This window comes from Falco rusticolus, chromosome 4 (assembly GCF_015220075.1).
Source record: "Falco rusticolus isolate bFalRus1 chromosome 4, bFalRus1.pri, whole genome shotgun sequence".
NCBI classification, from domain to species: Eukaryota; Metazoa; Chordata; class Aves; order Falconiformes; family Falconidae; genus Falco; species Falco rusticolus.
In genome coordinates, this window is record NC_051190.1 from 63,884,320 (window position 1) to 63,900,984 (window position 16,665).

The 16,665-nt window shown below is 43.4% G+C and overlaps 1 protein-coding gene across 1 annotated transcript; it reads right to left on the reverse strand.

Moving 5' to 3' along the window:
• Positions 1–636: 636 nt before the first annotated feature.
• Positions 637–9,771, reverse strand: KLF6 (Kruppel like factor 6). Its single transcript, XM_037385815.1, has 4 exons — positions 9,285–9,771; positions 5,748–6,321; positions 3,885–4,008; positions 637–3,494 (listed from the first exon to the last, which is right to left on the reverse strand). Exons 1-4 carry the CDS (start codon positions 9,384–9,386, stop codon positions 3,443–3,445), a joined length of 852 nt encoding a protein of 283 aa, XP_037241712.1. The 5' UTR covers positions 9,387–9,771; the 3' UTR covers positions 637–3,442.
• Between the last annotated feature and the right edge of the window lie 6,894 nt (positions 9,772–16,665).

Here is a 16,665-nt window from a genome sequence, read left to right on the forward strand (position 1 = left end):
ATACATGCCAGGCATGCTTTGAAGAGCCACTGCTCTGAAGAAATGCAGTTCAGAGGCTTGCGTTTAGGTGGCTGAAGATCACCACCAGCATGTGGGTCAGCTCAGCCTTACAGCTGACTTGGATCTGTGCATCTGGGCCAGGCAGATCTCATGTGGTTCCTTCCCTGCATTCGTTCCCACAAGTGCACCTGCATTCCCATTGACAGAGCCGTTCAAAGACCCACACTGCAGTAGAAGTTAAGGACAGTCGCCTCCAGTCCAGCCATCACCCTTCTCCCTTCACTTTAAATGCCCACTAAATCTCCTTTCCCACATGCAGAACTTGTCCTACATGCATTCACCTCTCCAGAACAAACGATTTGGAATAAAGGTGCAGTCTTGCAGTAACAATCACGTTAACTATTTATTCCGCTGAGACAAAAGATGAGTCAACAGCTGCTTTTCAAATATGGAAGAACTTCTAGTTTCTACTGCCAAAATTATTTTCTCATCAGGGCTTGTCTTCCACTAAGTGACCTGACCCAAATGTGCTTGTACCTGCAATCAGGTGACTCAAGGTAAAGCATCGACATAGTACTTGACATCATTTGGTGTGTAGGACTTCAGAGAGGAGAAAGATAAAACCAGACACATGATGCTGATAAGAATTTCTTTTTATGTTATTCCAATAAAAAATACATTCATACAGAAATATAACAATCTTGCAAAAAACAATTTCAAATAAAATCTTGTAAAACAAAATTTTTACAAAAATCTTACAAAGAGATTCTTTAGATAACAGGGTGCTTCAAAAACAAAAAAAGAAATTTCACTAATAGAAACTTTTTCTTCTTAAATTTCAAGCAAAAATGTTTTATTTTTTTTTATTTTTCAGCTTGATTGAGGCTCAGTTATCACCTGAACAAAATGTACTTGCTTATTAAGAAAATTACAGGCATTTGACATATGGCACACAGCCCCACCCCATCCACACAAGTCTGATGGTATTTCACAATTGAGACAAGCCAGTGCAAGTTTAATTTTTTTTGTTTGGGGTTGGTTGTTTTTTTTGTTTTGTTTGGTTTTGCTTTTGTTTACTTTCTTGTTTATAAGAATTATGGCTAAGCCAAGGACAATGCAAACAAGGAGTTAAAAACATAACAAAACCCAACCCTAAATAGAAATCTATTTTCTGGGAAATGTTTGTTTTCAGGGAAGAAAAAAAAAGTGCATTTTCAGGCAATTTAAACCAAAAATGAAATGAGAATGATTTAAGCCCGTGTGTTCCTTAGAACCAGATCACTTGCATATACTTTTTTTTTTAAACGACTTATCTACATACATTTCCAGGAAGGTATACCAAAATATTAGCATAGTAAGCAAGACCAATAATAAATAGAAAAAGAAACAGGTCACATGTTTCATTGCAGCGACTGTAGTGAGCTGGTTTAAAAAAAAAAAAAATACTGCTTTTGGACAGACTATTTCTACTCTAGGAAAAAACAGTCTTTATTTTAGCTGAACTATGTAAAATTAGAGCTCAACCACCACAACGACTAGCTCACTCACAGGTCCTCCAGCAAGCTGGAAGGCCAAAACCCGAGTGTACTTCATCTGCACACAGCTAATATTCTTTTAGCATGCCAATATTCGGTTCATATCATTCTTAAATGGCCACAGATACGCTATTCCAGACAACCTAATAACTACAAAACACAGTCAGCAGTCTGAGAAGGACTGAATGCCAACAAAGCCTTTAGCATACCATTAAGCTAAAGGTAAAGCCTCTAAAAATGCTAGATTTTAATTAACTGTATCTTTCATTTCTTTGTCTCCTTTATGACCGTATTGCGGGGGGGGCGGGGAGAGGGAATATTTTGATGGGCTGTGGCATTTCCTAGCTATGTGTTCTATTTTTTTTCCTTTTAAAAAAAATATTTATATATTATCTATATATATACACACATACACAGACTGTACACACAAATATACATACACAATTATTTTTCTGCCCACTTTTAAAAAAAAAGTAATATAGTTTCTTTCTGTATGACCAACAGATAGCTAGATATATAGATGTGAAACTTGTGCCTTTTAAGCAAATACATCTTTTAATACTTCTGTATCTTTAATATGTATGAAAACTTGACATATTAAGTACAGTTGGGGTGTGTATATACACAGTTGTTGTGCAAGGTCAATATAAAAAAAGTCTCAAGGTGGCAGAACTGGTCAGGTATTCAATTGGCATATGCATTATACTGTAACACAGTCAAATTGTCTAAGTTAAACAAATACTGTACTGACATGAATGACTTTTCTCTATATTTGTCTTTGTGAAGGAGGACCCTGGAAGTAACCTTTTTTTCCCCTCATATTATACATTTGATACAGTACAATGCCAGGTGAAAAGAGAGCCTTAATAAAGCATGCATCACCCATACCCCTGTATAAGACCCCCTACAAGAGAAGGTCACTTGCATAAGGCACCATTATTAAGGTCAACAGTGCATTAACAGCTAGAAAACCAGAAGTTAGTCCTCAAGGCATAAATAAGAGAAAAATTAGCTGCATGAGAAAAATCAGTTTCTAACCAATAGTGGTTTTATCCACCCAACAGAAAAAATTATTCATGTTCCATACATTATGTAACATTAGACCAATTGTATTTTAGCTGCTCTTAACTGGAATCAAAACTGCAGTCCTGATTAAAGAATGGAAAAGCATATAGTTCCCTAGAACCATGCAATAACCTTTGTATTATAATGAAAAGTTATAGTTGTGTTACATTTGTAAATACACAGCTTATACAATGGATTACAAATGAGCTCTGTAGCAAGTAAAACAAGCTACTTGACACATTGCACGTTTAATAGCTGCACCAGACACCTAAAGCTCCTCTCACACAGGAACAGGGAGGTCCCCCATCTCCATTCTGGCATCCTGACTCTTTTTACGCCCCCCCTCTCCCCTCTCCGTTTTCCCTCTAAAAAGGTGCAGACACCCCTCCCCCCACCCCTTGGAAATGATTGGTGGTTGTCCCATCTCACGAGATATTCCTCACATACAAGACATTCAGACTATTTTTTTTCTCTTACAGTTATAAAACAACCACAAGAAAAAAAATGTGCCTCAGCATACAGTCATCAAGAGATCCTCATCGCATACAGTCGCCCAATCATTAACATTCTCAGTGCACATGCTTACGGCAAAGGCTTAGGAGCCACTCAGAAGGTTAGATACCAGTGTATGAGTCCAGGAAACCCCAAACATCACGCACCGCGGTTGCTATGCCGTTTCTTACATGACTTATTAGCCCTCAAAAGACCTTCAAGGAAGTGAGGTCCTGGAGGCAACTGGGTAGGGTGCAAAATGGCATGCTTTGGCTGGAACACGCATCCCTCCACTCAAGGCTCTTCAACCTTGACGCCTCTTAGCCCGCAGGATTCACCTCTTGACCCATTCAGAGGTGTCTCTTCATGTGAAGGGCCAGGTGGTCAGACCTGGAAAAACACCTGCAAGGCAAGAGTCAGGTTGCGCATTAGCCCATGGCTGCTGGCACGCACGACGCGACGCGATACGCGTGGCTGAGGCACTCCCCCCTTGCTGGTGGAGGAGGGATCGTGCGTGCCCTGGATACGTGGGAGCACTCAAGAGTGTCCGTGGGCCCTGGGTGGTAACACTAGGGACTTCTGGACACTCAACTGCAAAGTCAGGCTACAAACCATATCCCAACGACTAGAAAAACCGAAGGATTTTTCCAGTCTAAATACAGAATAATTCCTTAAAAATACCAGACACAGTTGCATTCCTAATTGGTTCCTTCACAAGTGAAAAGCAGTCGAGACTCACTTTCCAATGAGCATTAAATTAACTATTTAAAAAGGTGCATTTCAGTCACATACCTGTCACAGTGACTACATTTAAAAGGCTTGGCACCAGTGTGCTTTCTGAAGTGTCTGGTTAATTCATCACTTCTTGCAAAACGCCACTCACACCCTTCCCATGAACATCTGTAAGGCTTTTCCCCTACAAAGAAAGCAAATTACATGTTAGTCATGACTCCATTCAAAGAAAGATAGGTGCTACCCCATTCATTTTCTATGTAAACCTCCTCCACCCCCCAAAGACAGCTGATTTAACCTATCTGAACACTTCAGAACATGTAGGCAAAGGCAGCTTACAAAATTCAACCACATGATTCCTACCTACCTATTTTGCTGCAACAGCACATCAAATAATCTCACTTCTTATTATTAAAAAAAAAACAAAACCAAAAAAACCCCGCGATTAAACAGGCTCACTGGAAACAAAGAAATCCAGCTTTCTACCATTCCTGTTCATCCATAATGGCAGGCTTACTCCCAAACAGGTATCATTCGCCTCATGAAGGTGATTAAAGACAGCACAGCTAGTCTCCAAAATGCAGTTAGGCTACTGTATTGCATCAAAGTCCTCTGTCACTCGCTCATCTGCATAACATGCAACCTCCTTTCTGCTGAGCCACATATTCTTGGAAAAGCCTGCACGCCACTTTGAACACTGCTATTTCAGCATTCAAGAAATACCACTTCCATTCACAGGAACATTCTCAGCCAGACAGCACCAGGACAACAGTTCTGCAATACTTCTGAGGCCGGCAGCTATTTATGTCTGCGCAACCACCATGGTTTCAGTGGAAGTTGTTCTTTCCTCTTGAAATAATCTTGTTTCATCTGACTTCTGCATGACAACGGGAGCATCCGAGCTTGCTCAGACTTCCCATAAAAGCCACAAAATGCTGAGCTCATGAGTCAAAATAGGATCTTTTCCCTGAATTCTCTTTCCACATCTTGGGGGGGAAAAAAACCCTATATAGGTCTCACGATTGGTACACCAAGAAAGCCAGGTCAATTCCTCATGTTAAGCAATGAGTATTGAGTCAAGGCACAGCTCTACGTATCTAACCGCTGTCATAAAGAGATGTCAAATAATAATGCTCAAACAAGCAAATCAGCACGCTACTTCAACCATAAAATATTTATAAAAGCCCTGAAGTGTCTGTCTTCCTCACTTTCTTTCCCAGTAACGCATGAGATTGCTATTTTTAGTTCAGGTTCTGTAACAATAAAATACTGTTGCTCAGTATTTTGGTATGAAATTACACAGGAAATCAAGACATTTTGAAGTCCAACTAGGCAGATACATTCAAAGGACTACAACATGCTGTGGCTTTCCAAGATTTTTGCCGATAACGATGGCACACAAAACTGCTATATGATTTAAAAGTATAGCTGTAGTTCATATAAACAGGGCCTCGGGATGTCTAGTTGAATAGACCTGATGTAGACCAAACCATGAAAACAAGCTCTTACAGTGTTTAGCGATCAGACAGATTTTGGGGTATGACGTTTGTTGTTTTGTAAGAAAGTCTCCACTCGCTTTTGCTTTAGAAGTAAATATCAGCAAAGGTCTACCGTCTGGTTTGGCTAGACCTTTGCTCCTGGAGACTGCATGCCACTGCAGCTTCCCAACTATTGCCTATTTAGATGAGTGGCTCCTATTTGCTATGACAGCAGACTAGTCTACCACCAACTATCTTGGCTTCAGCTCACTTATGAAGAGAATGAGGAAGTGATGTTGTCCATGCTGGTAAGCCTCTACTACTGTTACATCATCTCTCCAAACCTGGGTTCCCACCCAGCAATTGTGTAATACTGTGACACCACCACCATCAGGGGTATTCCCTACAGTACTTGCCAACTCTTAATAAGCATACGGTTACTAACCTGTATGAGTGCGCTGATGTGCTTTCAGATGTGAACTTTTGGTGTAAACTTTCCTGCAACCATTAAAATGACACCTGTGAACACGCCTTCTGCCATCTGGCGAGGTGTCACCATTGGCGGGTGTACCTTTTTCTGCAGTCTTTCCAGCGGTACCGGTACGAATTTTCCCCGGTGAATGCAACTCACCCGGCGTACAATTCCATAGCTGGGAAGAAGGCTCCTTGCTCAGCTCAGGAGACGAAGGGGGAGTGGAAGTGACAGATGAACTCAAGTTTCCTGAACTGGCTAAAACATCGCTTATAGGGTCAGAGGTAAACTTTGTCGTGGGCGAGAGCTCCTCAGAGCTGTCTGAAGATTCGCTGCTCACGTCAGAATTCAAACTGTTGGTCTCTAAGTTCTGACTAGTAAGACTGTCCTCTTTTGGGACACATGTGTTCTTCAGTTCAGATTCCTCCTTTTTCTCACGTGCCAGAATAATTTTGGTCCAGAGATCCTCTTGGCTATCAAATTTGATTTCAGATGCAGAAACGTAACAGGGTTCACTTTGAAGATACCGTTCCAGCTCCAAACATGTCTAGGTGAAAGAGAAGGAAGAAAAAAGAGAAAAGTTACCAGCCTGTTTAAAAATAAACCCAATTGTATTTTACACTTCAAAAAGCATGCAGGAATGTAGTATGTTCGATTTGAGGTTTCTAGGTTCAAAACAAATTAAAGGCTCCTCCAGCCGTAACTAGGTGACTGTTACAATGAAAAGAAATCTGTGTTTTGAGACCTGGGCAGGAGTTCAAACACACAGCTGAAGGTGCAAGTCAGCTTTGGTTTCCAAAATAGCATTCTAGTGAGTCAGTCAAATTATCATCACTCTCATCATAAAATCTGTGTTTTCAGTAGGCTGACATTGAAAAGGACCATAGAGAACCACAACAAATAATTACACTTCGCTCTCGCGCCTCGTCTAATTTCAAGTTGTTTTGTAGCTCTCTCTCACACAAACACGAGGCTGAAAGGACCCAGCTGAACACAATGTGCTCTGACACGCAGTTAAAACCCAAACGCTGTGTCAGAAAACAAAGCCACATTTCAGCATGGCTGCGGAGCTGCTGGCCTGTCTTCTGGGGACATCAATGGAGCAGCAGACATCCTCCCATTTCCTGTGCATGAGAACGCAGCACACTCGACTTTCAAAGAATGTCATTTCCAAGCGCACTGGCATGCACACCACATAACTCAAACTGCTCCCATGCGTGTTCGAAGGAATATGGGCAACGTCAACAACAGAGAGGAGGGGAGAAAAAAAGTTCCCAAATAGAAATGTCCTGTTCTATAGGATGCAAAACGGGAAATTACTCTGAGGTCCTGCTGGGAGTCCCACAATGAACAAGAACTTTATCTACTGGCCAAGAGTGCAACTGTATGAGTCATCTCTCTCTTTTCTTTCACGCAATGCCAAAGGAGATTTCCTTTTAAAACCCTGACCATCTGCCAAGAAAGTACTCTGTTCAAATAGACATGCAACAGTACATGGACAACTTCCCCCCCCTCCCCGGAACCACATTCCCCTCCATGAAATGAAACAAAACAAAAAACAAAACCACCCTACATGCGTGAAGCTGCAGTTTTCAATTTCAATTCACCCTGCTGACTTTCTAGCCATTTTTAGAGAACAAACACTTTAAAAAAAAAAAAAAAAAAAAAAAAAAAGAAAAAAGAAGGGTATGAACTGTTATGGCAACAAGCTGATGTTTTGGGGTTATTCTTTCCACTATAGGAAACAATCCATATGGAAGCTTTAGACAGAAAATGGACACACCAAGTTTCCATACCAAACTCTACTCATCTTAGCAGATCATCTCTTCCATGCCCGGTAGCAAAACCCGATCCCAAATACCACACATTCCCCTCACAGCCCCCTCCCATCTGTCCAAGAGCGGAGCCGCCATGGGAACAGCCTCCTTTCTCCCCCAGCACTGCTCAAGTAAACTGGGTCACATGCTCTGGCCAGGCTAGGAGTGTGGGCAAAAACGGGGGGGGTGGGGGGGTGGGGGGGACGGACACGACCCTAAAAAAGCAAAAAACAAAACAAAACGCAAAAGCAACACCACCACTGCACACAATATTTATGTACTTGTCTATAATTAGGTAACCGGGTTGCAATGCACGTTGAAAACAAAACAGGTTTCGACAGGGACAACACAATAGTGTCTTGATTGCCCATGAAAACAGGTTAAAAAAAAAAAAAAAGCATTTATTAAGCTCTTGTTAAACTTTCATATTCCCGGCTATTTTAAATTCCTCATTAGATAAGATTAGTAATGGGGACCGGAGCGAAGCTCCCTCCGAGTTTAAATGCCTCTAAAGGCTACCGGGAGCGAGGGCTGGCCCCTCGCCAAAAGCCCAAATGCCTGAAGGAAACTACTTAGCTCCATTTCAATCACGTACTATGAAGCTGCCTCTGTGAAAGGGGAAAGGGGGGGGGGGGGGGGGCAGAAAAAAAAAAAAGGCATTGCACACAATTAGTAGGCATATGAAGGTTGTAACGCTTTGCGTTTTAACGTCCTCGGAAAGGCTCCTTTGCCCTTCTGGAAAGGCTGCAGGTATGTGATGGGGTCGGCGGGCTGCGCAGCCCCCGGACGGGGAGCGGGGCCAGCGGCCCGGGCCCCCCCGCCCCAGTCGGGGCGCATGTCACCGGCACCGCGGTCCTGGACCCCGCGGCTCGGCGCGAATTAAGGAAGGGAGGAAAGAAAGAAAATAAAACCAACAAAATATGTCCATTAAAGGGAAGGAGCCGCCGTTCTTCCTCCTTCCCGACCAAGGCAATTAGCACAAGGGGATCGCTGTCATATGACTGACAACGCACGGACTCCGCAAGGCTCCCTGCGCCGGGAAGCAGCTACATTATAGACGTATAGGCATGCACGCACAGAGATATGTGTATACACACTCCTTTAGGAGCTTCTTTCCCCCCTCACTGCCAGGCGACAAAAAACCACCAAAACCCAACCCCCCCCAAACTTCAAAAAAAAACCCAGCAACAACATGGCACTGCAAGGGGCGAAAAGCAGCCCCTGGCCAGGCAGGGAGCTCGGATGACAAGACCCGGCAGTGGAGTTTGGACCTGGTACGAGCGCAAAACTTTTGCCAGGACTCGGTGAGGCGCAGGCGGCAGCGGAGCGCCGGGCTCCGTGCTGCTGCCGGAGCGGAGCGGGGCCGCCGGGCTGACAGCCCCCGCGGGCAGCGTCGGGGCGCCCGGCGCGGACGGGCGGGATGCGCAGCTCCTCACGTTCACCTCGGGACTCTTCCCCTCGAAAAGCCGTCTCATTTAAAGCCGAAACACCTGCTTCAAAACAGCTCTACGCATTCGTGTTTAATTCTCCCCAAACTCGTTGCTGACACGGGTTGGTTGTTTGTTTTTCCTTTTTTTTTTTTTTTTAAATCCGCTCATCCTTTAATACGGCTTTAAAAAAAAAAAAAAAGGCAAAAACAACAAGAAAAAAAACCCACGACAATAACAACAACAACATTGACATCCTCGTTTACCTGTTGCCAATATTCCTCCAGGGACGGCAAGGCTGAGAAGTAACCCGTGTCGTGCACAATCTGGAGTTCCTGGAAGATGCTGCACATTGGGAGAACATCCATGTCTCAAGTTGCAACAACAAAGTCAGTGCTGGTTACCAAAAATACAGATGCCTCCTTTATGTGCAGGGGTTGAGGGGTGTGTGCGGGGGGGTGTCAAACCTCTGCTCTCAGTTTCCAAGCCCCCCCCCCCTTCCTCCAGAGAAGAAAAAAACAAAAATTTGTATATATGGAGAGATCTAATAATTCCGTGAGAAGCTTAGGGAGGAAAAAAGACCCAAAGTTTCATGCAAAGTTTAATTGCACAGCAAGGCAGGACGTCTCCCGAGGCGGCCGCGGCGGCTCTCCCCTCCCGCGGCCAGCGGAGGACACTTGCGCAGGAGCGGACCCAATATTTGCAAACACGGCGCTGACTGCAAATGTAACCCCCTGCAAAACTTCCCTATTCAAAGCTCTGCCCGGCCGCGCCGCCGCCCCCGCCCCCCGCGCCCTCCCCCGCCCCGCGTGATCCCATTACGCCGCCTGCCGCCGCGGCCCAATCTCCGCCACGCACTCCGCGCCCCGCGTGCCAATGATGTCAGAGCCGCCCAATCGCCGCGCGGCAGGCATCGCGGCTCCTCCTGGCGTGACCGAGCCTGGCCGTGACGGCTCCCGCCATTGGTCCGATTCGAAATTCGCTCCCTCCTGATTGGCGAGCTCGGCGGCAGGCTATTTTTAGCAGGGTATATAAAGCCGGGAAGCGGCCGCTTTTTCGGAAGGGGAGGTGTGTGCTTGTGAGGCGGCCGCGCGAGAGGCAGGGAGCGAGCCGCGCGGGGGAGGGGAGCGGCGCGGCGCACAGCGGCGCTGCCAGTGGCGGGCGCGGAGGGCGCTGCGGAGCCGCCCGCGCCGTGAGGCGGCCGCTGCGAGGGGGCGGCGGGAGGCGGGCGGCGGCCCCGCGGCGGGCGTCCTGTCTCACCGCGGCGGGCCGGGGGAAGCCGTGAACGCCACGGCACGTTCCCTGCGAGGCTGCAGGGCCAGGTGTACGTGCGCGGTGGGTGTCCTGGGTTGTGCTGTCCCGGTGTGCAGGAGGCCAAGAAGTTACTTTCTTTCCTTGGTCCTTCGGGGGACAGCCGAGGCCCTCGTTGGCACCTCAGTGGGAGAGTAGGCAGTCGAAGCAGGGCTGGGTGACTGTCCTAACGGGGCCTGCATGGACAGCTCCCCTCCCTGGGGATGCGTACGGTGGTGGGTGGCTCCTGGCCTGCACCATCGGGCAGCGCTTCTCCAGGAAAAAGTTCACTCTTGGGGCCTGCTTTCTACCTAAGCACAGATACTTATTTATGTGTCAGTATCTGAGCACCAGCCCTTTTTAGACCTATCAATGTTAGGAATGTCTTAATGTAATTTAAGAAAATGCGGTGGTTAGCTTTCCAAAGGAGTGTCCAGCACATGGAACAAACATTCCTAATGTGTTTCTTTTATTAAAGGACTTCTAATTTTCCACTGATGTTTCCATCATAATGTCTTTTCTGTTATTTCCATTTCCCCACTTTTCTCTGTATCTGTTGCTAGTTACCTACACATGGTAACTAAAGTCTTTAATGTGTGTTTCTTTAGCCTACTGTCTTCTGTGAGCTAGTGACCGCACGTGTAATAATGTTGGTCTAGCTTTCCACCCCTTAGCTCCTCATGAGCTATTAATATGGTAATTCTATAAACAAAACAACTGGTGTTCATGGTTGGGTTTTCCTGTGTCTATTAAAAAAAAAAAGCTGAAGGTCAATTAGAGCATTATTTTGTGTTTAGAAAAAGAAGCCCATGCTGAAGACTTGAGACTTCTAAATCTGGAGAACTAAGCTCACTTGGTTTAGTCAGTAATTCTTGGCTTCACGTGGTCAAACACATAAATATATACCCAAAATTGCCTTGTGGATAGGAGATAGTGCAGGTGGGTTTGTGTCTACTTGTGGGCAAAACTAGGTCTGCCAAAGAAAAATGCAGAAGAGAAATATAAAAAGCCCTTATAAGTCAATGAATTACATGCCTTACTTGAGCCTACTTTTAAGAGTTAAATATTTTGTGGCCTGAAATGTGGTGTGGGCTCCAGTCAAATATAACCTGGTACATAACTGTGGAGATCCTTAGTATTTAACTGACCCACTCCCTCTTTGGAGTAGATTTTATTTTCAAACATAGTGACAGTAAACGCAACTGTCCACTCTTTCTGTTTTACACTTGCCCCTTTTCAGCTGTGTTCCATGTAAAAGAGGTCTGGGCTTGCCAGAGTCTGGATGAAATTTATAGTGCCCATGTGGAGTTTGAAGCATAAGGGTCTTATTTTGTATGGTTATCTTCAGATGCACAGTATCTCCCAGGGAAGGACAGCTGGGGATAGGAGATGTAAATTGATAGAGATGCAATATTAAAAAGAAGAAGAAAGGTCCTTTAATAAAACGCATTTTGAGTTGACAAGTAAGGTTTTCTGCACTTCTGCCAGTCTGTGATTGGTTGAGCGGGATGAAGATTATTGCTGTAGGAAAAAATAAACCAAATCAAAGAAAACCGTGGCACAGGTGTGACTACGGTGCAGTAACAGCTGTTTAACTTGTATCCTGGATAGGTGCTGGCTTTGATTAGGCTATTATCAATGGGCATTTAAAAGAAAATTGACATAAGTGTCACTGGACGTGTTAGTTCTAGGTTGCGACAGCATTAACAAATTCTAAGCTTAAGTAACAAAAAGCATCATTGGAACTAAAGGTCAATCCCAGATAAGAAAGAATGGGTAAGTCTGTAGAGCGAAGTAAACAGATGTAGTGTTTTTACCCAGTATATATTTAATCAGGAATTAAAATGAAACGGTGAGTCAATAACATGCTGTGGTTTAGGTGGCTGTTCCGTGGAACGCAAGCTGAAAGGAAAGTACTGGCACTGATAGCAGCCAGGTGGAATAAAGGCATGGCGTGCGAGTTGAAGGGAATTTATTGTTGTCTATGGAGGATAATAAACATTAGGATGAATTTTTGTAGACCCCAAAATGAATGAAAATGAAAAAATGAACTAGTGGAGATTCTTGAAAATATGATTTAGTCCCTAATGACATTCTTCAAGCTATACATAGTAGTAAAGTTTCAAATACCCATTTTATATCACTGGGATTTTTTTAATCATGCACTAGTGTGGAATTTACCTTTAAAGCCTTAAATGAAAACATGTTATAACTTAAAACAAACAAACAAACAAACCAACCAAAATCAGTCAGTCCCTTGGAACTACACAACTTTATTTAGATGTGCCAACCAGAGACGGAGACCACCTGATTTAGAGCAGAAGCCTCTTCATTTATGGTAGCAGTGAAGGGTGCTGAAACATGTGTACTGAATGGGCAGTGCTAATGGCTAGGGAAGGAATACAGCTGCTGGGTTCCTCGCATAAATTTCTTGTGACTGCCGTGTAGCTAATTCAGTATGTATGCCCTTGATTATGTAGAGGTAGTCACAGATTTACTTCCCATCCTGTAAATGTTTGGTGCATTTTTAACTCAGTATGATCTAGGTCATTTATAAAAGTAGCAAAAATTAGTACAAATTATATAGGGTTACTCCGAATGTTGGTGCTCTGCCTGCAGTTGTACAACGGCTTGTAAGGAGGACTGTCCACAATTTAGGATAATCAGCCAATTTACCCCTTTAAGGCTGCTGATTTACAAATATGTGCAGCTAAAAAAGCCCCGTGTGCTTTAATTTTTTTTTTTTGTTGTTCATTAATTTTAATAAGGTTCTGTCTGAAAAGCTATATTGCCACATTAAATGCCCCACCACTTCTCCGTAGTAACTGCTTTTGTCAGGGATGCTGGACTGTTCCTGGAAAATCTGCTCTCCGGCATAGCGGGTGACAGACGGTGTTTTCCAGGTAGGCTGAGCTCCACATGAGGCAGGGGGAGCACCTGTTCTGTTCTTAGAATATTCATGCATTTATAGAGGACACATTAACTTGCTCTGCACTGTATTCACTGCTGAGAGTACGAAGAGGAGAAAACCTCCTGAAAACGGTTCACAGCCAGATGCAGGAAGGTTAGATGAAATGGGCAGGAATCAATAGCTTGTGGTTTGATTAGGATAAATGGACTTTATTTGGGGAAAAAGAGAGAGAGAGAGTGTCAAGTGCATGAAAGCATTGTTGGATAGCAGAGAACGCTACTTTAAATGATCTGCTTCCGAGGTGGTAAGTTGCTAAATCGAAAACTAGCATGCAGTGCGATTCTACCGTAGATAAAGTAAATGCTCTTTGAGGATATATAAATAGAACTGTTATGAGTAGTGTCCTGGTTTCTACGCAAGCAAGTGGGGTGATTCCTGATCTGTCACTCTGGCAAAATTAGAGAATTACACTTCAGACCATAAGCTAGCCTAAGACAGAATGAAAGGTAAAAGAACTAAAAAAGAAATAATGACAAAAATACGCTAAGCAAGAATTTAGTTAAATGTGACCCGAACTTGTTCAGCAGATACAGAAAACAGTTAGGAGAGGTGATGCGTTGCCCTACAAATACTGGTAAACAATTAACCAGAATGGAAGGAAAAAACTGTTGTCATTAGCTAATGTGAACAGAACTTGAACCAATGACCCACAGCTGAATCAAAGGGAAGTGTTGTGGGTTTGGTGTTTTTTTTTTTCCCTTACTCTTCAGACCAAACCCGGAGCTATGTAATTTCTACAGTTTACCTGTTACAGAGCCTTGGAGTTCATGCTTTTAAGCTCTTGTTTTCACTTTGATACTCCCAGACGTGCTTAAACAGTCAGTGAGATGGTAGCACTGGTCTGTGATCCCCATCAGCACCCACAAACAGCATTACAACAAAAGGTATCATCAACAGACAATCCTTTTTCAGGCAGATGTACTATATAATGTCTTTCTTCAGTCTGTGTAGCCTCACCTTGAAGGCAGTTACATTGGAAAGATGATTCTGTCTCTGGGTGCTGTAATTACAAGTGATGATCCTCTAATTCCCAGCCTATTTGCAACCAGTTTATAATACCTGTTTCATCTTGTGCCGGTGTTGTCTTTCTGCTTTAAATAGATCTTTTTCCTCCCTGATGCTTAGCTGCTGGACATACTTACGAACAAAACATATATTCACTTTCAGCTTTTTCTTGGGTGACTGTATTAGCAAAAAATTAGACCTTACTTCCACAAGAGGCTCAGCTGAACCGTCCACTTAATAGTACACAAGAGTACTATTAGTAGTTATGAGTCCTAACTGAACAGGTGTTTCATAGTTTCTAATACAGAAAATATCATGTAGGGGTTTTAAAAGTATTTAAAAGCACTCACCCTATACAGAGTAAATCAAAACCACACTTCAAAAAGCTAACAATTTTCATTTTTGTGGTATCTGAACTTCAGGATAAATACTTTTCTAGGAGTGCATAAAGTATTCCGTGATTATTTAGAAGACCTGCATCTCTATCCTTAAGGAGAGGAAAAAAAAAAAAAAAAAGACAGTGGCCTTCCAAACCTTTCTTTCTAAATACAAGTAATAAATAAAAAGCACACTTTCTTTGCAAAGAGTGTTTAGGAAAGATGGAGTTTAGGGTAAGCATCCTCATAAGAAATGGCAGATATAAGCAACTGAGACTTGTCTGATGCTATATTACTTGGCTGCTTTTAGGAAGTTTACTGACTGCTTCCCCAGGTGGAGGAGCATAAATTACTGTGATTAATGGTGAAAAAAGCAGCTTGAGCTAAGAAAAAAGAAACAAACAATCCTGTGTTGCCGGGCATTTTATCATTTTCATATGACCATTTCTTCCTTTTTGCCATTGCTAATTAGTGACCATTATTTAACAGTGTATTAAGCTGTGAAGCTTAATTCAGACCAATTTGGAAACTCTGAGAAAAGGAACCCAAGATGAACCAATCATTTTGTGGAGCGAGAGACTGAAGGACTAATGATTGTTAGAAATAGCCGGACCGTCTCACTAGCTGCTTGTGAGGCTTAGTAAACATGTATAGAATTAGACTGTAACTGCAAACTTTCACGGAAGAATGCAAAGAAGTCTTTCTAACCAGTGATGCCAATTAGACATAGGGCTGGCTTGCTTGGAGTCGTTGTGAAACTGCCTTTTCTGGGAATTAGTCATGGCAAGACTAGACAAGGAGTTGTGTGGAAATTGCAGCCAGGAGCAGCAGACCTTTGCTTGGAACGAACTGCGTGGCCCAGGATATCTTTCCAACTGCTAACATCTTTGCTCAGACTTCGGGTGAAGCGCGTTATGTGGGTTGCAGGTTTTGTAATCATCGTACCCCTTTTGGTGGTGCCTGGGAGGAAAAAACCCCTGCCTAACTGTTGCTGCAACAGGGAACTTTCCTGCAACAGGGAAGTTTCCTATTAATAGGGCATGGGATGAGCCTTTTGGCCCTTGCATTGCAGCTTGTTTGTTTGGTGCTGTGGCACAGGAGAATGATCTAATTGTGCATCTTGTTATGAGAAGTGGGAGTCAGTGCTGATTCCCTCCCCGTGCCCCCCCCCCCCCGCCCACCTGCATTAACATAAGCTGCAAAATTAGATGATGGTGTCTGACATACATATGGCCATACGTATGTACTCGAGAGCAAAATGAACTGTGGCCTTCTTTGGGACACAAGGAAATAAACATAGTCATTAAAGAGTCAGCACCGTTGCCACCTAGTGAACCTTTACTCACTGTTCCCACCTATTGTTATTTGAAATATCCCATTTCCTGTTTTCAGTAGCTGTTGCCAATGGGCAGGATTCAGATCTCATTCACATCAGTGTGACTCTGGTAGCTTCGGACGATCAGAAGGGAAAAGGAAATGAAAAGCAAGGGACTGTGATGAAGTAATCCTGAGTTTCCACTGAAGTGCTCAGGGTTTAGTCCCAGTCAGTGTCAGAACTCAGCCTGGTGCATGGGAAATCAGGGAAATTACTATTTGCTGTGTAAGCCCCAAGACAGACCCCATCAATATACTCACATTATTGTCATTATTGCCAGGATGATAGCAGTAATAAAATAAGGATATTTACTCTCGTAAGTATCTGAGATGAATGGGTATGTATATACATATATATACACATAATAACTAGTTACTCGTTGATTCATGAAAGCTTCTTGGATCCTCACTATGAGACTGCAAAGTTGTAAGAAATATATAAATGACTCTGTAAAAAGAGTATTTTTCCTGTGAGCTTATATTCCAGCCTGGTGAGAAAAAAAGCAACAAAAAAACAGCCTTTGTGCAAAGTGCTGGAGAAAGGATTCATTATCCGAACACTATAATGAAGAAACGCAGAGGTAATTAGAGGATCAGAGCCACAAAAATACCTCTCGACTCATCTTTCTC